General features: G+C 40.4%; 1 protein-coding gene across 5 annotated transcripts in view; it reads left to right on the forward strand.

Moving 5' to 3' along the window:
- CLIP4 (CAP-Gly domain containing linker protein family member 4) overlaps positions 1 to 25,839 on the forward strand; it is a 113,166-nt gene that overhangs the window by 27,147 nt on the left and 60,180 nt on the right. For 2 of the 5 annotated variants that reach the window (XM_068564241.1, XM_068564245.1), the window contains exons 1-2: positions 19,619 to 19,800; positions 25,043 to 25,190. In XM_068564241.1, the coding sequence (XP_068420342.1) occupies positions 25,058 to 25,190 (133 nt within the window). In that variant the 5' untranslated portion in view covers positions 19,619 to 19,800; positions 25,043 to 25,057. Of the gene's footprint in view, positions 1 to 19,618; positions 19,801 to 20,038; positions 20,270 to 25,042; positions 25,191 to 25,839 lie in introns of those variants that run through there. The other 3 variants (XM_068564242.1, XM_068564243.1, XM_068564244.1) reach the window with 3 other exon arrangements.

Consider the following 25,839-nt stretch of genomic DNA (forward strand, 5'->3'; position numbering starts at 1 on the left):
AGCTGTTAGATCACTGCTCACATGTTATCAGAAAGACCCATGGAAAAATTGTTTTAACATCCATATAAACTGAGGGACCACTTGCTAATTCCCAGTAGGGAAATAACAGCAGAATCTAATTTCTTGACTTTTGTATATTTACTTTTAAACAGATGTACCCTGGGCTTTGGAAAGATCTTGGTTGTTAGCTGTACGAACTTCTCAAAATAGACTCTTTACTCTTGTTGTTATTTTTGGTTTTGCGTATGTGTCACATTTGGGGAAAGACATCGGGTGATGATGTGAATTCATGGTGGAATGCGGGTGAGAATTGAGCCTCAGGATTTCCCAGGGTTTGCAAAACAAGAAGAGAGAGACTAGCTAAAGAGCCTTTGTAATGTCGTAGCCAACACTGTGCATTTTTCCTTATATTTAAATACTATAACATTTTCTGAGCGTTCTGCAAAATTGCCCTTGGATTGAAGAGTAGATAGCAGATTCAGTTCTTTTGTTAACGTTTACATCCATAAGAATGGCTTGTCTGGGCTGACTAGGGGATGGAACACCAACCCGCTTATAACCTTACCTGGGAAATTTCATTCCTGCTCACTCCCAACTTTGTTGAATGCATTCCTTGTATAAATTTGGGATTACTAAGACAAAAATAGCCTCCCCCCAAACTGCCAAGTATTTATAATAATGTTTAAGAGAGATTAATTATCCAAGGCTGACCCTGAAGAACATCTAAAGCAGGTGATGATTAAAATACTTGAACTCAATCAGCTGGAACTTTGATCTTCTAGTCTCCAGAACTGTGAGAAAATAAATTTCTGTTGTTAAAGCCACCCAGGTCTATGGTGTATTGTTATGGCAGCCTGACAAGACTAAAAGAGATATATTTTTTTTAAGAATGGCGTATTTTTATTTATTATAGAAGCAATATGTTTAAAGAGAAACTTGTATATGAATGTTCATAGCAGCACTATTCACTGTTCACCATAGCACTATATCACTATAGATAAAGGTGGAAACAACTCAAATGTCCATCAACTGATGAAGGGAGAGACAAAATGTGATATATCCATACAGTGGAATATTAGCCATAAAAAGAGTGAAGTATTGATAATGCTGTAACATGGTTGAACCTTAAAAACATGCTAAGTGAAAGAAGCTAGATACAAAAGGTCATATATGATTCCATTTATATGAAATATCCAGAATAGGCAAATCCACAGAAACAGAAAGCAGATTAATGGTTGTCAGGGGCTGAGGAGATGGGAGAATGGGAGTGACTGTTTTTCTTATGGTTAGATCGGGGCTGTGGGGTTTTGAGAAGAAGGTCACAGAGGTAATATGCCATTTTTATTACATCATATCAAGAATATGTACTGTCAACATGATTTACGACTGTTGATGTAGACCTTGATGTTGATGATTATGATGTTGGTGTTGACCTGGCTGACGCAGTGAGTGTCAGGTTGTTCAACTGTAAAGTTATTTCCCCCAACTTTCTCTACCCTTTGGAAGTACTCTGGGCAGCCACTCAGGGAGAAGGGAGTTATGGTCCCCCTGAATATAAATATTTTTAAGGCTTTTGGTACAAATTGTGAAATTATTCTCCAGAAATATTTTACCAGTTTACATTCTCAGCGGCAGTGTGAATACGTGTTTACTTTACTGCAAATTTGCCGACATTGGTATTACCCTTAAAAAAAAAATCTGCTGATCTTAAAGAGGAAAAATGGCATCTCATTTTAATTTGCATTTATGAGTTTATTAGAAAGTTGGTATATTTTAAAAATTATATACTTTGTTGGTCATTTGCATATTTTTCTTTCAGGGATTACTTGTACATCCTTTGTTCATTTTTTAAAAATGAGGTGTTTACCTTTGTTTTATTAATTTTTAAGATATTAACATTTTGACTGGTCTTATAAGTTGCCATATTGCCGTTGGGTTTTTTTTTTTTTTTTTTTAAGTTTTCTTTTTGCCTTTTAATTTTGTTTATGGTATTTTTGGGGGTATAGAAGTTTTCATTTTACATGATCAGCTCTATCAGTCTTTTTCTTTGTAATTTCTATCTTTGTCGTCATGTTTAGAAATGCTAAATTTATACTTTGTAAAATACCTGGACAAATTTATATTCAGGAAATTATTATTATTGTTGTTATTATTATTAGGAAGTTATTATTTTTAAAGTTGAGACCCCGTGAAATGGGAGGACATGGCTTGACTAGATTGAGCTTTGTCTCAGAAACAGCTAACAATGGACACATTTCAAGATGGATGACTGTAACTTATAGCCTCCTGTAGGGATTTCTGGGACTGGTTTTAACATTTTAAAGAACTCTCAAAATGGCAGTGAACTGGCTGACGTATGATACTAAGTTCTTTGGGGTCACAAAATGACAAACCAGTGGGATGACTTGAAAATGTGTATGTGAGCACTTAGTGAGAGATGAGCTTTGAAGTTTATGAGGATAAGAAGTGTGATTATTAAGTAAGGAGACTAATTTGATCACCATCCTTCAGTAATTTACATATCTAAATAAGTCGTCAGAAGTGGGGGAATGGGGGACTTGGGGTCGTAGAGTGCTGGGGTAGCCATAAACATATATCCCAACAAGTAGCTATTTCCCCAAAATATTTTTGAAACAATCTTGTTTAGAAATTTCTTCTGGTCAGTTTCAGTTATGAAATAAAATTAATCTAATGACTGTTGGTTGTACCTTACAAGGTAAAATAGTAAATGGAAATAAACCAGACAATACTGTGGCAGACTGGGATGTGACAGGTCAATGGATGTGCTTTTCTCTTTCCTCATATGCATCAGATTTCTTCAGTGCATCTCAAGGCCTTATCTGGAGGGTCCTGACAGAAGAGGTACTTGTGCCCCCTCCCTGGACCACAGCCTGAGGCTGGGGAGAGAGCAAGCCAGCAAGCCTTGGGGAGAAGTGCCTCAGGTCATCTTTTTTTTTTTTATTTTTAAAGATTGATTGATTGATTGATTGATTGCTATGTTGGGTCTTCGTTTCTGTGTGAGGGCTTTCTCCAGTTGCGGCGAGCGGGGGCCACTCTTCATCGCGGTGCGCAGGCCTCTCATTATCGCGGCCTCTCTTGCTGCGGAGCACAGGCTCCAGACGCGCAGGCTCAGTAGTTGTGGCTCACCGGCCTAGTTGCTCCGCGGCATGTGGGATCTTCCCAGACCAGGGCGCAAACCCGCGTCCCCTGCATTAGCAGGCAGATTCTCAACCACTGCGCCACCAGGGAAGCCCCCTCAGGTCATCTTGATGTGGCGAGTAGGAATGGTGGTGTGGCATGTCTAGGTACAAGAAGATAGAAGACTTGCCAGACCCAGTGTCCCACAGGTCAGAGTGGCATAAGAGGACACCCACAATGTCCTGAAGGCTTCTGTGTAGAGAAAAAAATTTAGCCGAGAAAGAGAGAGAGCCCGGGGGTTGGCCCAGGATGAAGTATGAAAACCAGGTGAGGATGGAGCTGCCCTCTTAATGGACAGAATTAATGGGAACCCCCTTGTGTCCCGCAGACCCCCCAAGGGAGCATGTGTCATCTGCTACACCCAGAACCAGACAGCACAGATTAAGACCAAGAAGTGGGCTCCTAGGATAAGCCCTTGAGAGCTGAGATCAGTTCCAGGAAGAGGAGAGGGCAGGGAGGATAAAAGAGAGGATGCTTTCAACCTAATTGTGACTGAATTATAAACTTGAATTGACTAAGAAATGATTGAATTCACATGAATTTATCTGAGAGTGACTAGATTAAATTTTCTCAATTATAAATTGAAATTACACTCAATTATAGGAGAATAGAGAAAATTACGTTTTTGCACACTTGAGTCAGTAACTGTGAAATTTGTACTGGCTCCAATACTTACAGGCAGCCAGGTATCAGTAAAATCTCAAGAACAGACCATGGGATCATTATGGGCTGCTCTTCCAAGTTATTGCTTATCTGTGGCTGCAGTGCAAAAAGTCAACACAATGTCTTATCATCAGAAATCGTGACAAAATACATTCAAATTTCTGTTCAAAATGTTCTCTTTATATTAGAAAGCAGAGCTAATGCTTGTTGGTGGAACAAGAACATTTTTTGAAGTTCTGAGGCAGTTCAGTCCAGATTATAACCCTATGATTCTGAAAGGGGGAAGTACGAAATTGCAGGTTGTTCTGACTATCTTCTGTTCGCCCCTTCTAAGCCCACTGCCAAGCCTTGGCACCCTGGGGGGTGGGCAGGGCCCTAGGGCTCCCACCTTTGAGAGGCATTGGCAAGAACTTGGAGGGAGGGAGAAGAATGAGTCGGGGTATTGGTTCCCCCATCTCTCTTTGGGACAGTATCTTCGACTTCCCAGGCTTCTTCCTTGCCATGAAGTGAAGGGCCAGGCCCCATTAATGATTCCTCCTCCTCTGCCATTGCTGCTGGAGCATAAGAGGTAGGTTAAGGGTCATAGCTAATGGCCTCTGGCCCTTTAAATCTGGTATCCGTAGCATCACAGGCAATGTCATTATTATGTATTTGCTGCCTGTAGAGAAGCAGGCTAGTACACTTAAAGGAGGACTCCACCCCAGGGAGGCAAGTCAAAGCCTGCCACCACCACCACCCAGGCTTTCTCTAGCTGGAATCTGCATATGGGCCCAAGGGAGCCCATTATGAATATACCTATTTCAATACACTCCCAGCCAACACTCTAAACAATTTGTTGCCTTGCTGAGGAAGACCCATGAGAAATTGAAAAAAATTTTTTCTGGGTGACATTAAGAAGACCGTGACATGATTTGGGTAAGTTTCATCATAAAATGAATCTTGTGCCCACCTAGGCCTCTGGTGAAGTCTCATTTCTGCTAAGGCACAGGTGAGCATGCTGGACAAAGCATACTATTATTTTGGACAAATTAACATGGGTTTCAGTAATTGGACATATACTGTGAGGCAATTTAGATATGTTTTACATAAATGCATCCTTTCCTACCTAATAGCATCAAAAAGTCAGAAAGTCAGTTCAGCGCTTAAAAACCTGAATAGAGCATTAAAAATGCTTCACAATCCACCTTTTATTTTTTTCCTTTTTACAATTGATAAGCCAGTATTGATACATTATTTTTAACTAAAGTCCATAGTTTACATTAGAGTTCATTCTTTGTGTTGTACAGTCTATGAGTTTTGACAAGTGCATAGTGTTGTGTATTCGTCATTATAATATCATAAAAAATAATTTCACTGCCCTTAAAAATCCCCATGCTGCATATATTTGTCCTTTCCTCCCTCCCTCCCCAGCCCTGGCAACCAATGATCTTTTTACTGTCTCTGGTTTTGCCTTTTCCAGAATGTCATATGGTTGGAATCATATAGTATTGTAGATTTTTCAGACTGGCTTCTTTCACTTAACAATATATATTTAAGATTCCCCCAAGTCTTTTCATGGCTTGCTAGTTCATTACATTTTATTGCTGAATAATATTCCATTGTATAGATGTACCACAATTTGTTTATCCATTCACTTACTGAAGGATGTCTTAGTTGTGTCCAATTTTTTTGTAATTATGAATAAAGCTGCTATACACATTTATGGGCATGTTTTGTATGGACATAATGTTTTCAAATCACTTGGGTAAGCACCTAGGAATGAGATTGCTGGATCATGTGGTAAGACTATACTTAGCTTTGTAAGAAACTGCTAAACTGTGTTTCAAAGTGGCTGTACCATTTTTCAATCCTACCGGCAATGAATGAGAGTTCCGGTTGTTCCAAATTCTTGCCAGAATTTGGTACTGTCATTGTTTAGGGTTTTAGCATTCTAATAGGTTTGTAGTGATATCTCATTTTAATTTACACTTCCCTAATAGATTACAATGTTGAGCATCTTTTCATGTGCTTGCTTGCCATCTGTATATATATTTTCTGTGGTCAAGGCTATTCAGATATTTTGCCCATTTTTCTAGTTGGGTTGATTTCTTATTGGTGAGTTTTAGGAGTTCTTGTATATTTTGGGTACAAGTCCTTCATCAGATATGTGTTTTGCAAAAATTTTCTCCTGGTCTATGGATGCCTTTTCATTCTCTTAACAGGGTCATTTGCATAGCAGAAGGTTTTAGTTCTAATAAGGTCCAATTTGTCAATTTTTTCTTCCATGAATTGTGTATTTGATGTTGTATATAAAAAGTTATGACCAAATGCAAGGTCACCTAGATTTTCTCCTATGTTATTATCTTCTAGAAGTTTTACAGTTTTGCATTTTACATTTATGTCTATGATCTATATGGAGTTAATTTTTGTTTAAGGTGTAAGATCTGTTTCTAGATTAATGTTTTTGCATGTGGATGTCCAGTTGTTCCAGCACAATTTGTTGAAAACACTATCCTTTTTACATTGAATTGCCTTTGTTCCTTTTTCAATGATTGGTTGACTCTATTTGTGTGGGTGTATTTTTGGGCTCTCTATTCTGTTTCATTTATCTATTTGTCTTTTCTTTTGCCAATACCACATTGTCTTGATTACTATAGTGTTATGGTTAAGTCTTTATATTGAGTCTTGTCAGTCCTGTGACTTTGTTCTTCTTCAATATTGGGTTGATTATTCTGGGCCTTTTGCCTTTCGATATAAGCTTTAGAATCAGTTTGTTCTTATCCACAAGGTAATTTACTGGGATTTTGATTGGAAATGCATTGAATGTATAGATCAAGTTGGGAAGAACTGACATCTTAATAATATTGAGTCTTCCTATCCATGAACATGGAATACCTCTCTATTTATTTAGATCTTCTTTCTTTCATCAGAATTTCTAGTTTTCCTCATATAGATTTTTTTTTGGTACTAGTGTTTACGGTGTTGTGTTTCTAATTTTGACTCCATTTGTTCATTGTTAATATATAGGAAAGCAATTGACTTTTATATGTAGGTCTATCTTTTAAATGTCTTCTTTGCCCCTTTCTCTCTTTGCTTCCCTCTGTCTCTTGAAAGAGAGGACGGAACTCAGGATTTGGAGAAAGATATTAAATTAAACATTTCTAAATTAGTAGACTTCAATTTTGAAGAGCAGTTTTAAGTTCATAGAAAATTGAGCATACAGTATAGAGAATTCCTATAAGCCTCTCAAGCCCCTCCCAGTTTCCCCTCACATCTTGCATTAGTGTGATACATTTGTTATGACTTTAATTTTTAAAATTTAATACAGAAAGTAGGTATTGAGTGCTATTAGGCAAAAAGAAATAATTCCTGCCCTCATGGAATCTACAAACCTCACTGGGAAGGCTGAACAAAATGCCTCCATATGAGCAACTAATACAAAATAGTTTACAGTTGGGTTTTAATATGTGTCCTTCCTTAAGTGAAAGGGAGAATTAGGAGTAGTAGTTTGGAGTAGATAGGGAGCCAGCTCTCCATGGCAGAGGTGAGATGTAGGAAGGCTCTGGAAGGGTAGCAGGATTTGGAAAGATAGAGATTGACTGGATACAAAGTGTAAGCAGAAGAAATGGCACGCACAAGGATGCAGAGGGCAGTCTGGAAGGGATGGGCTTTATCACGCTTGGCAGAGTTGGGAAATGACCTTGAAGAATGTCAGTGTGTATGGACACCAAGGGGGGAAAGTGGTGGTGGGGGGGTGGTGGTGGTGGTGGTGGGATGAATTGGGAGATTGGGATTGACATATATACACTAGTATGTATAAAATAGATAACTAATAAGAACCTGCTGTATAAAAAATGAATAAAATAAAATTCAAAAATTCAAAAAAAAAAAAAGAATGTCAGCGTGAGCAATCAGAACCTGATAAAATGCTTAGAGTTGAGTTTCTAAGCAGATCTTTGGGGTCTGGTTCTTTTAGAATCATTGGGTTTTGGTTTCACATATACCTCAAGGCAGATATTCTGAACGCTTTGCTTCTTTGAATCAGAGTTACAGGCTCATGCCAGGGAGTGTTTCTAAGGAGAAGTACTGCCCTTCTGGGGAAAAGCTACCAAATGGGTCTGTACCTTTTTCATTTGCTACAAGAGTAGAATTTCATGTACACATATCAGGAAAAAGTAACTTGCTTGGGAGGTCCAAAATAGTGACACAGACCCCAAGGGAAGTTGCCCTGAGTTTCCCAGTCCCCTCACTGCCTGGTTGCATTGAACTCACTCTCTTTGACCGGCTCTGTCATTTCTGGTGGGCAGGAGAACCCTGTGGAGTCTCTGAGGAGGGGGGAAAGCAAGGAGGGAAATGTATGAATCCCATAGCTTTAATCTCTTCTTACTACGAAGGGAAGAGCAAAGAGGGCATTAAATGCCCTATTTTTTTTTTTTTCTTGGTCTGAATTAACTTATCTCAAGATGCCTCTCTAGAGTTATACGTAATTGTTTATTTAGGTCACCAATAATGACCCTGAAGGGATTCAAAAAAGTTTTTATAGTGAAAGTACACATTCACATTAGAATTTTAATTACTGCCTTCTCCATATTGGCTTCCTTCATAATAACTCTCTGCATCCAACTCATTTTTTCCCCCCATTCCTGCTGCCACCAGGAGTGAGGTGGCTGAATTCAGGCCACTTACCTAACTATAATGATAGCCACATACTTGATCTCCTTGGCTACAAAGTCCCTCTCAAAGTGACTTGGTTTCAAAATATGGAATCCACTCTTTTCCTTCATAATGTCTCATTCATTCTTTCTGTGAAGCATCTCTTCCTTTTGATTCTCACCTTATCCCAGGACCCAGCACCTTACCTCTAACTCTCCCATATATTCTGCATTAAATCTAGACTCTTTAGCCTGGAGCTCAAAGTGTTTGCTCTAAAAACTTACAAGGCCATCCCATGCATTGCTCCTGTCTTTGGTCCACTGCTGCTCATGTGTATCCCTCTGCCTGGCATTTCTTTCTTCCCTCTTCCTCTAAAGGACAAATTAAGTTCTACCTCCTCTATGTAGGGTTGCCATTTTAAGCAATAAAATACCCAGATAGCCAGTTAAATTTGAATTTCAGATAAATAACAAATAACTTTTAAAAGTACAGTACATACTTATACTTAAAAAATTACTTGTTGTTTATCTGAAGTTCAAATGGAATTAGGTAATCTATATTTTATCTGTTGACTCTATCACTATGGAACTTTTTCTTAATGATCCAATTATCTCTTATCCCATTGTTTTTAGTTCCACAAACATCTAATTCAGTCTTTCATTATATGCTATCTTGTATTATTGATTGTATATACAGAATTAACACTTATTGATCAACTATTCAATATTAGGCACTGTGCTTAGTTCTCTTTATACAATAGCTTATTGAATTCTTAGAAGAAATATGTGGTACAGTAGTACTACTCTGATACCCATTTTATAAATGAGGAATCCAAGCCTTTGAGAAGTTATTTTATTTGTTAAGGTCCCAAAGGTAATTAAACTTGAACTTTCATCTGTCTGTAGGGTGACCAACTTATTCTGGTATCCCTGGCACTGTTCTTGTTTTAAAACTGAAAGTGCCATAACCCGGGAACACTCTCGGTTCCAGGCAAACCCTATATGTCTGACTTCAAAGCCCAGGATTCTACCCTGCTTCCCATTTTTTGGAGAATTTTAATTTTTTTCCTCTCAGTTAGGCTATAAGCTCCCTGAGGACGGGGCAGTATCTAATGGCATTTATGATACTTAGAATTATTTAGTACATGCTTGACAAATGAGGACCAGGAGCTCCCCTCACAGGTCACACCTCTTTTCTTGGGCCTCTTTGGATGGCAGGAGCTGAGGACGGGGTGGACCAGTGTGCTAGGAGGTGCCCGATCTCAGATGCATCACAGATCTGAGCGTGGCCAGTAGTCTTTGCAACAGAGGCACACAGTGTCCATGATGTTTCTGGCCATTGCTTGCAAAGATGCTAGGCTATTGTTACTAGCAACGATTCCTCTAAACTGGTGAAATGCAGCTCCTTAGTAGGCGTGTGCTGCCTCACTTGACAAGCTGAACCATGAGAGACTCCCTGCTTTGAATTCTGAGTTAGGGCATGGGTGAAGCTGCAGAAACATCAGCACCTTGTTGGATGGACAGCACCCAAGACAGCTGAGTGGCTGGTGTTTTTTTTTTTGCTGGGACTGTGCTTTTGTGCAATGGGCACATATCCAAAAAATTAATATATTCTTACATTAATACGTAATAGCCAAGTGGTTAAAAAGATGATACGCGCGTTACTGTTATGCCGCAAAGTGGTTGATGAAGTGTGATGTGAAACGCAGAAAGAGTAGGTTTCCATCCCCTAAGGGCATCTGTAAGACTTGTCTCAGCTTCATTTTGAATGCAGGTCATTATTGAGCACATGTTAAATATAAAACCTAAGCTGTCTGTGGAGAAATCATTTGTAAAAAGCATTTGCTATTTTAAAAAATCTATTGAAATTGAATTGATAAAGGATAAGGCTCTCAAGGTAACTATTCTTAGGTGCTTAATCTCACTTTAAAATGCTTGAATTTTAAAATATGCTTTTGTTTCAGGCTTTTCTTAAGAGAGTATACCAGATATGGGGCATAAAGGTTAGGTGGGGTTTCCGTTCTGAAGAGTGCTGACACATTCCTTCGTTTTTCCCTTGTTAGAAACTCAGGTGGCTTTTCCTCATCCCAACAGGATAGTCTCTCAGCCTATTACTGTGACATTCGAAACCACTCCTTGTCTAGCCCCAATATACCTTCCCAGCTCATCTCCAACCAGCAGGCACCATAGACTCTTCTCCAGCTAGACTCTTTACTCTCCTCCAAACGTGCATTTAGCCTCCAAGCCTTTCTCTTGCAAAGTGTCATGGTTAAATATTTACTCTCTTGCACTAGACTGCCTGGGTTCAAATCCTGGCTCTGCTACTAACTACGTGATCTTGGGCAAGTTACCTAACTACTCTATGCCTTGATTTCTCCAACTAGCGAATGACACTAAAATACTTCTCCTTCAGGGGTACAATAATTCATGATAGTGCTTAGAACAACGCTCAGCATATACTAAGCACTCGGTAAATGCAAGCTCCTCATTTATATCACTGGATCTCATTATCCTCCCCACTTAGCTCAAAATATATCTCTTCCTTGTGAAGTAAGTCAGACAAAGACAAATATCATATGATATCGTTTTTATGTGGAATCTAAAAAAAAGGGTACAAATGAACTTATCTACAAAACAGAAACAGAATTACTGATGTAGAAAACAAACTTATGGTTACCAGGGGGTAAGGGGGGAGGAAGGATAAATTGGGAGATTGGGATTGACATATACACACTACTATATATAAAATAGATAACAAATAGGACCTACTGTATAGCACAGGGAACTCTACTCAATACTCTGTAATGGCCTATATGGGAAAAGAATCTAAAAAAGAGTGGATATATGTATATGTATAAGTGATTCACTTTGCTGAAACAAATACAACATTGTAAATCAACTATACTCCAATAAAAATTTAAAAAATATATAGATATATCTCTTCCTTGAAGCTTTTCCAGATCACCTCATCCTGCATTGGGCTCTTTGTCTTGGGAAATCCCTAGTCTACTGACACTGTTTCTTTGGCAGGCAGTTAATGTTCTTTTCTCCTGCTTGTGTCTTATGACCACACACTAGAGTTTTCAACCAGCTATTTTTGAGCACTCACTCTGCAACAGGCCTTGTGCTCATGGCATCACATGGAGGCAAGCATTCTTTATCTCATTTTACAAAGGAGCAACCTAAGGCTCAGAGAGGTTAAGTGATTTGGTAGGGTTCCACAGGTAGGGACTGATGATTCTGGGCTTCCAATCCAGGCTGCTCATTCTCCCTCCTTTACTAGAAAACAAGGAGTGAATCTTACACTATGGTAGCCTCCATATTGCCCTTTTGGTAGGAGGCACTCAGTGTATTTTTCTGGTGATTTAATGGACCGATGTGCTGTTTGGTTGCCTTTCTACCTGTCATTCAGTAGTGCACTAGGGTTGTGATTACCTTGATGATGATAAAGATATTGTGTGATATATTTTGATGGGCCTTGAAAAGACAGACTATAACTTCTTCTTGGGTTGAACCCTGTATGAATCTAAAAAAGCAATTCACACTTATTTTTACTTTAACTGTTCCCTGCTGTTGCAAATATGGTTAGATATGGAATGTCAGAACTGATCTTATTATCAACGCTGTTTTTGTCACAAAGGAGACTTTCTCATGACTCAGTACCAGCTAATTGGTCTGTCAATGGCTTTCTTTGTTAGGTGAGTCATTTGATCCATTGTTGACAAGGTGCAAGTTGCTCTCTACCCACTCTCAGGAAGCTCCAGTGGGTCTGACATTCTCTCAACCCCTAATCAAGATGTTATTAAAGCAGCTGATGATTTACAGTGAACAGGGATGAAGCTGTATTGGTTTTGCAAAAAGCTCCTGGAAAGACAACTTGATGTAGCTTTAGTATGTATGAATGTCTCCCACTTTAGAGTGTGTGCATGCATGTGATACAAAGACAACTTCTGTGATTTCCAAATTCCTTGGACATAATAATCTACCTTTACTGAGACTGAAATCTTAAAGAACCAGGCCCATTCAATCAACAAATGTTTATTAAATTTTTACTATGGGCCCGATACTAGATATGTTCTAGTTACTGAGGATATAGCAGTGACAGAAATAGACGAAAACTTCTGTCCTCCTGGAGCTTCTTCTTTTAAAACTTTTAAATGGGAAAATTTTTTCAAATTTACACAGAAGGAGAAAATAATTTTCCTATTATTCAGCTGTAATAATTATCAATAGTTTGTCATTCTCTTTTCATTTATCCCTCCCACCACACACTCTTTTTTTTTTTTTTTTTAATGAATTGACATGTTTTTTTAAATTTATTTTATTTATTTTTGGCTGTGTTGGGTCTTCGTTTCTGTGCGAGGGCTTTCTCTAGTTGCGGCAAGCGGGGGCCACTCTTCATCACGGTGCACGGGCCTCTCGCTGTCGCGGCCTCTCTTGTTGCGGAGCACAGGCTCCAGACGCGCAGGCTCAGTAGTTGTGGCTCACGGGCCTAGTTGCTCCGCGGCACGTGGGATCTTCCCAGACCAGGGCTCAAACCCGTGTCCCCTGCATTAGCAGGCAGATTCTCAACGACTGCGCCACCAGGGAAGCCCCACACACTCTTTTTTAATAATGGAGCATATTAAAGCAAATTCCAGATATTAAACATTTTATCATAAATTCTTTAGTATGAATCTCTAACAGATAAGGATTTTTTTAAATAAAAACAAAATCATGTCATTATCATACATAACAAAATCAACAAAAAATTCTTGGTATCATTTGATATCCAATTTGGACTAAATTTCCCCTAATTGTCTCAAGAGGTTTTTTTACATTGCTTTGTTTGAATCCAGATCCAAACAAGGTATGCGTATTACAGGTTGTGGAGATAGCTCTTATGTCTCTTTTGATTTATACCAGTTCCCCTTAGCTATTTTTTGGAATTGGTTATTTGCCCTGTAGAAGTTCCCACATTTTGGATTTGGCTGATTGCATCCTCCTGGTGTTGTTTGTGATATTCCTTTATGACTCACAATTTCTATAGAATGTTAGTTATATCTAGAGGCTTGATTAGAGTCAGTTTCAATGGGGGGGGGGTGCAGTACTTGAATGAACATCCTAGTGGAAATTGGCCTGATGCTGTCTTTGTGTGCTAGAGATGTTTCTGGAGTTGTCTTGGTGGCCCAAAACTGGAGTGACAAGTATGAAAAACTGAGCTCTTGTACAACAGCGGCAGTTTTGATCCTGATGTCATGAAAAATTCCCTTTGTTCCTTCTTCTTTTATGTCGGACTGTAAAGAAGACTCTTAGAAGTGGTTATGTCACGAGATGTTTGTGAGTGGCGCCAACTGGAGGGCCCGGCACAGGAACAGGTGGTTCTGAAAAATTCATTTGTTATTGTCTTCTTCGGAAGCAGGCTAATGAAAGAGAGAATAAACTTACAGAATAGCCTGAATCTAAATGAGATCAGTTGAATTAGAATACCTGAGGGAGTCTTTAGGGTTTACGTATTTTGTGAAAGATATCCAGGTGATGTGAATGTGCAACAAGGAATGAGAACACAGATTCAGATGATAAGGCTTGTGAGGTCTTCAGTTTGCAGTCCGTTTCAGCAGGCAGTCCCTACTTGAAGTCCTGAGAAAGAAAAGGAGATAGGTCAGGGGAAGGCAAGCCCAAGTAGCATCAGTAGGAAGTTCCTGGGATCTCTGGTGACTATTGATTTGTAAGGATTTCAGTGGTATTGATGGAAATTTCTTCATTAATAAATTATGTCATGAACTTTTTTTTTTTTTTAAGAATGAGGAAGGGACTTTGGTTTGTGGAATTCAGAAATATGAAAGAAGGAAAGGATGATTCTATGAGCCAACAGAAGAGTAGAGTTGCCATTTATTGATATGGGAAGGTTATGGGTAAGGGTTCTATTTTGAACATGTTATATTTGAGATGCCTATTAATTAACAGATGTCTATTAATCTAGAGCATACTCTAGATTAGATGTTGAGTAGGTAAATTAACATATGTCTGAAGTTCAGGGCTGGAGACAGACATTTTGGAATCATGAAAATAGAGATGGTATTTAAAGCCAGGGACTGGATGAGATCACCTAGTAAATGAGAAACTGGCTTCCTGGAAGCCACGTGAAGAAGATTCCTATAGGACCCTTGTAAGGGTTCCTTTGAGGCATATCTATGAAGGTGATTGCTGAGTTATAAAGAATGCTGATAATTTTTTTTTTTTTTTTTTTTTTTTACTAAATGTTACCAAATTGCTCTACAGAATGTATTTAGCAGTTTAAATTCTCATCAGCAGTGCATGAGGATTCCCATTTCCCCATATCTTTGCCAGTACTGGGAATTATCTTTCTGACTTTTGCCAGGCTGATGGGTAAAGTAGTGGTGTGTTGGAGTTGACTCATGAGAGCTGATTGAGCACATTTCTTCCCAATTTCTTGTTTAGTGACTTCACACTGGTAGCTTGAAATCAGCAGGGGTGAGAGTATCTGTACCATGGAAATTGGCAAACGCTACAAATTAGGACTCTCCCTCAACCCCCAGCTGTTTTTAAGATATATACCAGCAAACCAGTGGCTATTGGCAGTATCACACTGTCTTTCCATTCTCTCATTACTAGTGAGTTTGAGCATCTCTTCTGTGTGTGCTTGCTATCCTGGCTTTCCCTTCTGTGAATCACCTATTCCTATCCTTTTCTCACTTTTATATTGGATTTTCTGACTTCTTTTTGTTGATTTGCAAAAGTTACTTACATATTTTAGATATGAATCCCTAGCTGCTTTTGAATATCTATCTTCTCCCAATTTGTCAGCTGCCTGTTAACTTTTTCCATGGTATTTTTCATTGAAGAGAAACCTTCACTGTGATATAGTCAAATCACCTAGTCTTTTGCTTTAAGGTTTGCATTTTTGCAGTCTTGTCTTATGAAGTAAATCCCTACCCCTTATTCATACAGATTTTCTCCTACATTCTACCTACTTTTCAAATGTAGGTCTTTAATCAATCTGGAGTTCACTTTGAATATGGTAGACATGGGGCATCCAACTCTATTTTTTCTTCTTAAACTAATCTAGTTTCCCCCAAACCATCTTCTAAATAATTTATATTTTTCTCATTGATTTGCAGCCCCACATTTACATATATTGAGGTCCCAGGGGTCTGCTTCTGAGTGTTCTATTCTGTGTGGCTGTTCCATTTGTTTCTGTACTAGCAGCATACTATTTTTATCACTATGTAGTAATGATGTAATATCTGGCAGGGTAGGTTTCCTCTCTCTGCTCTTGTTTTTCAAAATTGATTTAACTATTTAAAATTTTATTTTTCCTTCTCTATTTTGTAACTTTATTGAAGTTCCTTAAAGTTTGAGTTCCTGCTGGAATTTTGGTTGGTATAACATTGAATTTATAGAGATTAAATGGACATTTTTACACTGTAAAGTCATCCTATCTATAGTATATCTTCTTTTTATTCAGTCTTCTTTTATGTCCTTAAATAGAACTTTAAAATTTTCTCCATAAAGTTCTTGCAAGTTGCTAGGTTAATTCTTGAGTATTGTGCTTTAGAGTTTTATTGATATTGTGAATGGTCTCTTACAATCTATTATATTTCCTGGGTGCTTACTGATGAAGTAGAGGAAACGACTGATTTTTAGAAATTGATCTTGTATTTGGCAACCTTGTTGTACTCACCTATAATATCTAATAGTTGATTCTGTTGGGTTTTTTATGGTGATGATTATATCATCTGCAAACATGATAGGAAGATTTTAGGGGTTCTACCCAGTGCTCTGATAGTCTATATTTAACTACCTCTGCTAGTTGGTCTCCAATCTAGCACCCCGATTCTAACAGCTGGATGTCTCCTGTACACTCACATTCTGGAAACGAGCCCTTGTCTTCCTCCCCCGTGAATCATATCCTGCCCAATACCTCAGTCCATGTACCAGCAGTGACACTGTCTTCTTTTGATTTTTTTTTTCCACAGTTTTGTTCATACAGTGGGTAAATTTGTATCCTTTTCTTTTTTTTTTTTTTTAAAGATTTTATTGATTGATTGATTGATTGATTGCCATGTTGGGTCTCCGTTTCTGTGCTAGGGCTTTCTCTAGTTGCGGCAAGCGGGGGCCACTCTTCATCGCGGTGCGCGGGCCTCTTACTATCGTGGCCTCTCTTGCTGCGGAGCACAGGCTCCAGACACGCAGGCTCAGTAGTTGTGGCTCACGGGCCTAGTTGCTCCGCGGCATGTGGGATCTTCCCAGACCAGGGCTCGAACCCGTGTCCCCTGCATTAGCAGGCAGATTCTCAACCACTGCGCCACCAGGGAAGCCCAATTCTTTTGATTTTTTTCCCCTAACCATTTTCTCATGGATTGTGGTCCTGTTAGCCACTGACAGACCTTCCTGATGCTGACATTCTGATTGGCTCTCTGAATTTCTCAATGATCCCTGCTGCTCAATGCAGCATTTCTGTGTCCTGAGTGCCCCAAAGTACACCCTGTGTAGATAATACAAAATTGTGGATCAACACAGGCCTTCATGATAGACAGACTTGGGTTTGAATCCTATTTCTGTCCCAGGGCACAGTGAGCAAGTTCCACAGCCTCCTGGAGTCTGATTCTTCATTGGTAAAGTGAAGCAAGTAAGATCCCATAGGTTGGAATCAAACTGTGGTCAGTCAGTAATGTGCCCTTCTCCACATGGATGCTGACCACTGAGGCTGGTCACCTCCTGGGACTGTGGTTTATTGCTACATTGTCCAGGGACCTTGTTGTGCCTTCAGGTATAACTGAATCTCAGTAGCTGCAGCTGGACCATTTCCCCATGTCCCTTCCCATCCCAGTGGACGGTTCATGTTCCAAGTTCTGGCCCCATATCATTACCCAGTCCAACTCCTGGTCTGAGGATTGTATAACCCATGGGGTGTTCCAAGAAGCATGACTCCAATGAGTGCTTGCATTCTTGATGATGGTCTAGGGAGTAACTTCAGTTTTTTCAGTAAAGGTAAGCAGGTGAGTGGGAGAGTCTCTCTCTAATGGCTTGGTATCCTGGGAATTTGCCAAAGTACTGTATAGTGTTTGGGTGTAGCAGAAAAAGCTAGTGGCCTGGCTGGTTCTCACAGAGACTTCCATTATAGTGAAGAACAACTCAGCCAGCCACAGCCTGTCAATCACTAACAGTGGTTTCTCAGAGGGATAATTTAAATCAGCAATAAAGTGAACTGTATATGCGGAAAGTCTGCCAACAGCAGCTTCTGTTACACATAGATTTTTATGAATTTCTGTGGCTTACTGACAATAGGGCTTATTTACAGTTGCTTCAAGCCAACCAAGGGCAGATTACCAGTTAAAGAGGTGGGTGGGGTCAGATGAGAACTGGGTGTGACAGAGAGGGAGGCGGAACCCCCGAAGGGAGGAGGAAGCATCTGTGTCACATTATCATCCCTGAGAGTGCATAAGGTGCTGAACCTGCAGGGACAGAGAAACTGGCAGCTGACTAGGGACTGTGGGATGGTCATGGTGTTTAAATGTTGCATAAGCGCTATGAATTTTAGTTGACAGTATGTTCCACCCGATTCCACAATGGGATGTGACTGTCGCAAATGAGTATTTCGATATTGTGAGCTATGCTAATAGAAGCATAGGGCCAAGAAACAGGCGGCAGTCTCTCTCCTCTCTGCACTCAACAGGACACCCCATTCGTTCCTGAGCGTCACATTTAAGAGAGCTCTAGACAAGCTGGGAGGCACCATAAAGAGACCCTTAAAATGCTGGTGAGTGGGATCTTAAGCATGTCTTATAAGGAGCAGCCTAAAGGACTGAGAATGCGTTCCCTGGATTCCTTGGAGTTGGACATGATCTGGAGTCTTCAGGGTAGAAATAGAACCCACTAAGGAGGAGATGCAGGGAACTGTATTTTAGCTTCCAAGGTAGGAAGAACTTTTCAACAAGGCTGGTCAAAGATAAAATGGCTGCTTTCAAAGGAAGTGAATTCCTGGTTACTGGAGGTGCTCAACTATGGCTACTTGGTGGGAGGATATTGTAAGGGGCACTCAAGCAAATGGAGGGGGGCCTTTTCCAGGGTCTGGAATCAATTATTCTAACAGGAAAAGATGCTCTAGAGTGCCGGAGCACTTACCTCTGCTCTTGAAGAGTCGTGGTAGACGTTAATTCATTCAACATTTGCTCTTGCCAGGCACTGCATTTGGTGAACGTGGAAGTACAGTGTAGTAGTTGGTGTATCAGAGCCAGAACAAAAAGGCCTCAGAGGGAGTTGTTATGGCGGAACACTATTGGCTCCGTGTTACAAACTTCAGCCATGGGGAAACAATGGACTCATTAAGTCCCTTCATTAAGTGTCAAGTAACACCTTTCCTTCCACGGGACGGAGAACCAGGATGTCAGCATTCATCACCACTTTCTGATTCTTGGGGGATGGAGAAGGGGACCAGGAGAGAAGGGGGTGAGAAGGGAGCAAAGCATCAGGGGAAATAAACTTCTGGGACGACTACTCATGCATCCTCTTCTGCCTCTACACTGACACCCTTGGTTGTAATCATTCAACTTGGCCATAGCCTTGACTAGGCTTTTTACAGCAAGACCTGCAAACAGGTAATTGACTGATGGCCCTATTCTGGGCCATGCACGGGGCTAGATACTGGGGAGCCTAAAAAGGGTAAGACGTGGTGCCTGCCCCTAAGAAGGTGTTGGAGCGCTTCCAGCCCAGGGATGTGAGACTGGGAGGCCAGTCAGACTGGTCTAGCTAAGGGCTTTGACGCAGGAGCGTCTGTTCAGCGTGCCATGGGCTGTTTCCCCAAACATGGCTTAAGGCCAGGCGGGGTTCCGCCGAGAGCCTGCCTCGGCTGCGGTGGAAATATCACAGTGGCGCCCCATTCTCGCAGGGTTGACGCCCGAAGCCCACCAGACCTTCCTAACCTCGAGCCTCAACCGTCGCTCTGCGGAAGGGCTCCAGGGGCAAAGGCAGGAGGCGGCGAGCTCAGGAGCGCGCTCCCCGCCTGTCTCCCCTCCCCGGCGCGTGCGCGGGCCTGGGCCGGAGCCTGCGCGCCGCCGGGGCGCCTGCACTGCGCGCGCGCGCGCGCCGACCCCGCGTGGGGCCTGGCTCCGGCGCGCGCGGCGCGGAGGCGGCAGGCGGGGGGGGCCGGACGAGGTCGCGGAGCTGCGCTGCGCAGCGTGGCGCAGCGGGAGGCCTCGCGGCCGGCTACCGGAGACCCGTGCGGGGCGGAGAAGCGCGCCTCTCAGCCTCCTCTCCGCGCCCCTGCGTTCCCCGTCGGCCGCCCAGAGAGGACCGGAGGAGGCAGGTGGGGCGGGAGGGCGCGGGGGCTCCGGGCCGGGCGGGCGGGGGCGCGGGTGCTCAAGGACCGGTTGGCGGTTCGGGGAGGGCGGCACGGAGGCGCTGGGAGCCCCGCGGTCGCCTGCAGTGGGCGCCGGAGTCGCCGGCTTCTGGAGGCCTCCGTGGGGCGAGGGCGGGGTTGGAGCGGCCCACAGGCGGGGACCCGGGTTTCTGGTTTCCGTTCCTCACCGCCGGTTTAACTTCAGGATGAGATGCTGCCAGGTGTGTGGGACGGGCTGGACCGCACGGCGGAACTGAGTTCCGGCCCCCGCTCCGCAGCTCCAGCCTTGACCGCCCCGACGCCCTTGGGAGAGCCTCTCGCGCGCAGTGATGGGCAGCGTGCTGTACCCAGCCCTTCGTGGTTTTCCTGAAAGGGGCCTCTTCACATCTCTCATGCCTCCCCTTGCTTATTAAGCTGTTTGAGAAACCTTTTGCCGGTGAGAATTCAAAGCTAAGACAGATGACTCTGCTTCCAGTCGTTTGCTACCCCGAGATTCCTTAATTCTAAATCATGGGAAGGGAAGTTAGGGAAAACACTTGCGCTGAGACTGCTAAACAGAGACGCTTCATCCTTGTGGGTTAAATTGATGGGTTTATAATGTCAGCTTTCTTTTGAATTAGATGTCAGGTTGTTCATTAATCCAGAGACTATGTAGGCAATTTGGATTTAAACTCTGAGACAACGTTTTGATATGTATCAGAGGAGGATATTCTCATGGGATAATAACTTGCTGTATGTTCCCAGCTAGACTGTGCTTCACATTGTAGCAATGTCATAGTATAAATTGGTGCCTTTTAAATATTTCAATGAAGAAACGCCCTCCTTTGAAACATCCGCCAAATACTTTAATTGTACTTCACTTTCACATTGACATTTGTCATTTATGTTTCTTCTGCACGAATTAAAGCCATCTAAATGGCAGAAGATCACGTGGTGCGGGACACGTAGCAACTGTGCAGAGAAAGCAGATAATTGAAATTGGCAGAAGTCTAGCTTTCTGCATTTTTATGAGGCAAAGCCATCCTGGTTCCATCCTATTTTGCTAACATAAATATGCATTTTGAAATACTCTCGTTTGATATGGACTACCTGGGCTGTAAGATTGAATCTTGAAATAGAATGAATATGTTTATTTGTTTTATAGAAGATTTGGCACATGGTATAGTATTTTGAAGGATTTATTTCAGACGTTTCAGATTTACCAGAAACAGCCCTATCAGCAAGGCTTTTAGAAAAATATATGATGTCTTTTACGGCTTATAACAACTCCAATTTTGAAACATACTAGTGATCTTCATGTTATAGAATCAACTTAACACTTTATCCCAGTCTAAACCTGCGAACATCTGGTTACTTTTAGGCTTACTGTTCCCTTGTTAATTATGTATAATTAAGTATGCTACCATGGGCTTGCTTAGTTTGTTAGCCTTTGTTCCTTGTTGTTTCAGGCTTTTGTATATTGTTTTCTTGTCTAGAGTTTGATTCAGTAGAACTTTCTGTGATGAGGGAAGTGTTCTTTCTTCAGTGTTCAGTATGGTAGCCACTAGACACATGTGGCTTTTGAGCACTTATATGGGGTTAGAGCAGTGGAGGAGTTGAATGTTTAAATAGGCACATGTGGTTCGTAGCTACCTGGTTGGGCACTGCAGCTTTAAATTATTCCCTCAGGAAGCCTTCACTGGCCCCCTTGAATCCAGCGCTTATTTCAGTTATACAGTAACTACAGCTTTCTTGTAGCAATTCTGCTCTTGCCTCTACTTGAGGGCAAGGGCATATCTATTTTCTTTACCTTTGCTATGCCAGTCTAAGACTTAGAAAGAAACAGTTGATAAATATTTGTTGAATGACTAAATGAACTTCTTGAGGGCAGGTATCTTTTATATTCTCTCTAGGGCCTAGAGCTAACGAACTAAGTATCAAATACTGTACATACCTGCTTAGTGATTGAACAGATTTCATGTAGGTAACAAATAAATGGGTTATTGGAGATATGTTTAAAGTGCTTATTTTGGTTAGATTATGTTTTTTGGTATCTCGTGAAGATAAACACTCATGACAGAATACTATATGAAATTGAATGAAAGAGACTCATGGTTCCAACTCTTGTGGATGCAGCCTGGATCTCCTGATAGCTGAGTAGCTCAAGGATGCTGCTCTTGAACCATAATCCAGATAAATCTGAGGGAGTCTCTTAGCCTCAGTGAGGTTCCTTAGTGAGGCCCTAATAGCCCTGAACCACTTTGAAGAAGTTAATGGGCATCTCCACTCACCACCATTGTGTGTTAGGGCATTGACCAGGTATCTCTGAAAAAAAATACAAAATATTAGAGCCATGTTACAAGTTGCATTTACTCAGAGCTGATTCGGGGTGATGGGATTCATATGTAAATCAAAGTTTGGGGAAGTTGATTCTTGTTATTGCATCTGTTACGTACACAGTTAATTGGGGCCAACTTTTAATCTTGGATTACTTTACGTGATCCATTATTACCAATTAACCATAGTAGGATTTGAAATGAAAGTATATACTCAATCCAGCTAAGCACGTCTCTGGGTTTGACCAAGATTCCCAGATCCTTAGATCCAGAAATCGCTTTTAGGAAAGGATTCTAAACTGAAACTATACAGAAGTTTGTGGAGGTGTATAGCTTTCTTAAGTGGGACAGAAGGTAGAATGTTGGGCTTTTCGTGAAAGAAAGGGAATGGGACCAGGGGAAAATGCAATGCAGACACAAAATATGAAGAATATTCACTGCGTTGTTCAGGTAATATAGTAGCTTCTATGGGTTTGAAATATCTAATATGTAAAGTGAAGTTGATTACATCTTGTTGAATGAATCATCTTTCCACATCAAATCTAGGATTTGAATATTTATTAAATGTGTAAAAAATACTAATCTAGCTCCTGTGCCAAGTGATACTGTAAGATACAGTTCCTATCTTTAAGGATCTCAAGTCTACAAAAAAATGAAAGGTACACTCTGAAGATCGTTTTAAAAAATATTTTTGAATGGGAAACCCCACTCTTTGAAAGGGAGGTTTTGAAAGGTGGCTTCCTCTTAACCAGCTCAGAAAGAAAACCACTTAGTCATTTTGCTGGAGAATTAAAAACATGGCTGAGTCCCAAAGTGTGATTGTAGTCAGATTAACCTTCCTAAAACAGCTTGAATCAGGACAGTCTCCTTTTAAAAACTCAGCGGTTTCCAGTGCTCATGGGATTAAGTGGTTTGGTGTTTGATCAGGTATATAAAGCATTACTGAGGAGAGTCCTAAAAAACCATGACAGCCTTACCTGTTACTAGATGTGCCCAAGTTCCAGCCTGCTATTCCTTTAATGGGCTCCCCTTTTAAATTTATGCCCCTATTTCTGCCTACTCATCTTTCAAGACTCATCTCAGTGATGCTTTTTTCACTGCACCATTTCTGATTCTCAGCAACTCCCGTAACAAATGTTCCGTGTACTTAGGTTATGGAACATATTTCACTCAGTTTTATCGTCTATAGTTAATTAGTACTATTTTATTCACCCTAGTAGATTGTAAGCTACCTAACAAGCGTGGACCATCTGTTACTCATTTTTGTATTCTCTGAAACATCTAGAATAGTGTAGTGCCTTGTACATATTAATATTTATTAAATTTTATTTCTGGTCCTTGACTTTAAAGGATGCTTCATACCCAGCATAGACTATTTTGCTCAAATTTACTGCCAGGTAATTTGTAGAAGCCAACAAGTAGAAATCCTGACTGACTTTGAATACTGAGAAGCTATAGTATTGAAGGAGGGCTGTCTTTGTGGTAGGCGCTACTTTTTGGAATTGTTAGTATTTGAGGAAGTTCACCATGCTGTATGGCAACAATTTTTCCTATTTATGTGGCCAGGTTAATGTCAAAATGATTCAAAGTATTGGGTGGCGAGTAATTTTAGCATCCAAGAAACCTTGAATACCTTTAACATAGTAATACTGGATTAAGTTATTTGATATATAATATCCATGTCCATGTAAACGTGTACCTTATGATAAAAAAGAAATTGCCTTACTCATTACCAGTTGCTGCTGGTATTCAGAAAACATATGAATCTAATTGGAAACAAACCACTTAGCTCAGAAAGGTGACTGTTTCCTTGGAGCAGGGTGGTGATGGTAGGTAAGCATGATAGGTAAAGGTGATAGACATAGAGTTGGTTAACCAAGTATAATAGAGCACACATTGAGTAATATCTAGCATGGCATTATCTGCTAGAGTAAGCTATCAGTTAACCATCTTTACTTATTCTGTTCTTTCTACTGAAATAATCTAAAATCACCTTTATTTAGTTTTGTAATATAGTTTTCTGCTTATATTTTGAACAGATATAGAGATTCATAATATTTCAGACTTCAAAGATTTGGTGCAAAAGAAACTGGAAGGGTTTTAGCTTCATAGTTCAGTTTTACTAACATTTTCTCTGCATTCTGTGTCATCTCTGATATGTGTGCTGGGGTGCAGCAGCTGTCTAATTTAGAGCAAATTTATTCTGAGTGCTCATGTTTCCTGGAAAAGAGAGGTAGTATAAGTGATGTGGTTTAAAAGGCATGGCCTTCCATCTTCTGCTGGGATGAACTAAACAGATCCTCTACATTGTTAAGTGAAACCATGTGGGTAAGCTAGATTTAGATTTGTACGAGTGATATGGTCAATTTTCAGTAAAGTTTTCTGGGATGTTGGAAAATAATGAGAACATTTTAAACTAGATTTTTTTCATGTGATGAGCACATGGCATGAGCTACTGGATGACAGATGATAGAACCTGTGTCAGATCCTATGAGAAGTTAGAGATGCACTTACAAGGGATAACATCTCCTCGTTTGTTACTGCGAGTAAAGAGAACATCACCCATTTAGATTAGCTCAGCGTTTAAAAAATGTTTTCACCTATTATTAGGAAATATATAGGAGTAGTTTTTTATTACTCCCGAGCTTTGCCTAAAAAGATTACATATGCTGTTGACCCTGAGAGACAGTGTTAAGCAGTGTATATTCTTTGACAACAGTTCGCTAAAAGGAAGTTTTTTTCCCTTCCTCTCTAAAATAGATTTTTGAAGGTTGAAGTTAAAAATGTCAATAGATTAGATATTAAAGAAAAAATAGGCTTTTTGTGACTGAAGGCAATTATTCTAAGTTGCATACAAATATAATAGATATGCTTTTCCCCCCCTTTCATTAAAGGTGGCTTTCTAGAAGATGACCATAGAGGACCTTCCGGATTTTCCATTAGAAGGAAGTTCTTTGATTGGAAGATACCCATTTTTATTTCAAGGTTCTGATACACCAGTTATCTTTTCCATTTCTGCAGCACCAATGCCTTCAGACTGTGGTACGTTAAGTTGCTGTGTTTATTTTCTGTGAACTGGTGACTTGACTTCTCTGTCTTACACCCTTTTTGTGCTCCTAATTTTTCCTGAAACCATTTGTCGTGGTTTTCATAAAATTGCTAAATTTTCCTTTTTCAAAAATAACAATTGTTTATTGCTTTTTCTGCCTCTTAAGCTAAACGCTTTATTTCTGCTGTCAGCATTTTTATTATGTAAAAACGTTCATTTTAAGCACCACGGTGGATTCAGAGGATTTTATTTTTAGAATACAGTGGTGCTTAGACATCTAGCATTCTTCTGCTATTGATGTATTTATTTTGGTTAAATATATTGACTTGCTTAAAAAGCCATGTACTGAAAAAGAAAAAAAGGACATAAAAGCACTGTGCGCTAGCCATCTTTAAGGGCCCTGTTGTCTTTGCAATACTGGGATTCTAATTAACAAACCAAATAATCACTGCTGAAATGATCCAAACTTGGGTGACAATGTAACAACAAGTGATGTGTTTTAATACACAAGCAAGCCTAATTTGGATCCTGTTTCAGTTGTCTCCCATTGTAATTATCAGTGTATACACAAATAAAGTATAGTAAAACAAAACAATAAAAGCCCTGTACTTAGACAGAGAGGGTGAGACCTTTCCCTGGAAT

This window comes from Eschrichtius robustus, chromosome 15 (assembly GCF_028021215.1).
Source record: "Eschrichtius robustus isolate mEscRob2 chromosome 15, mEscRob2.pri, whole genome shotgun sequence".
Lineage (NCBI taxonomy): Eukaryota > Metazoa > Chordata > Mammalia > Artiodactyla > Eschrichtiidae > Eschrichtius > Eschrichtius robustus.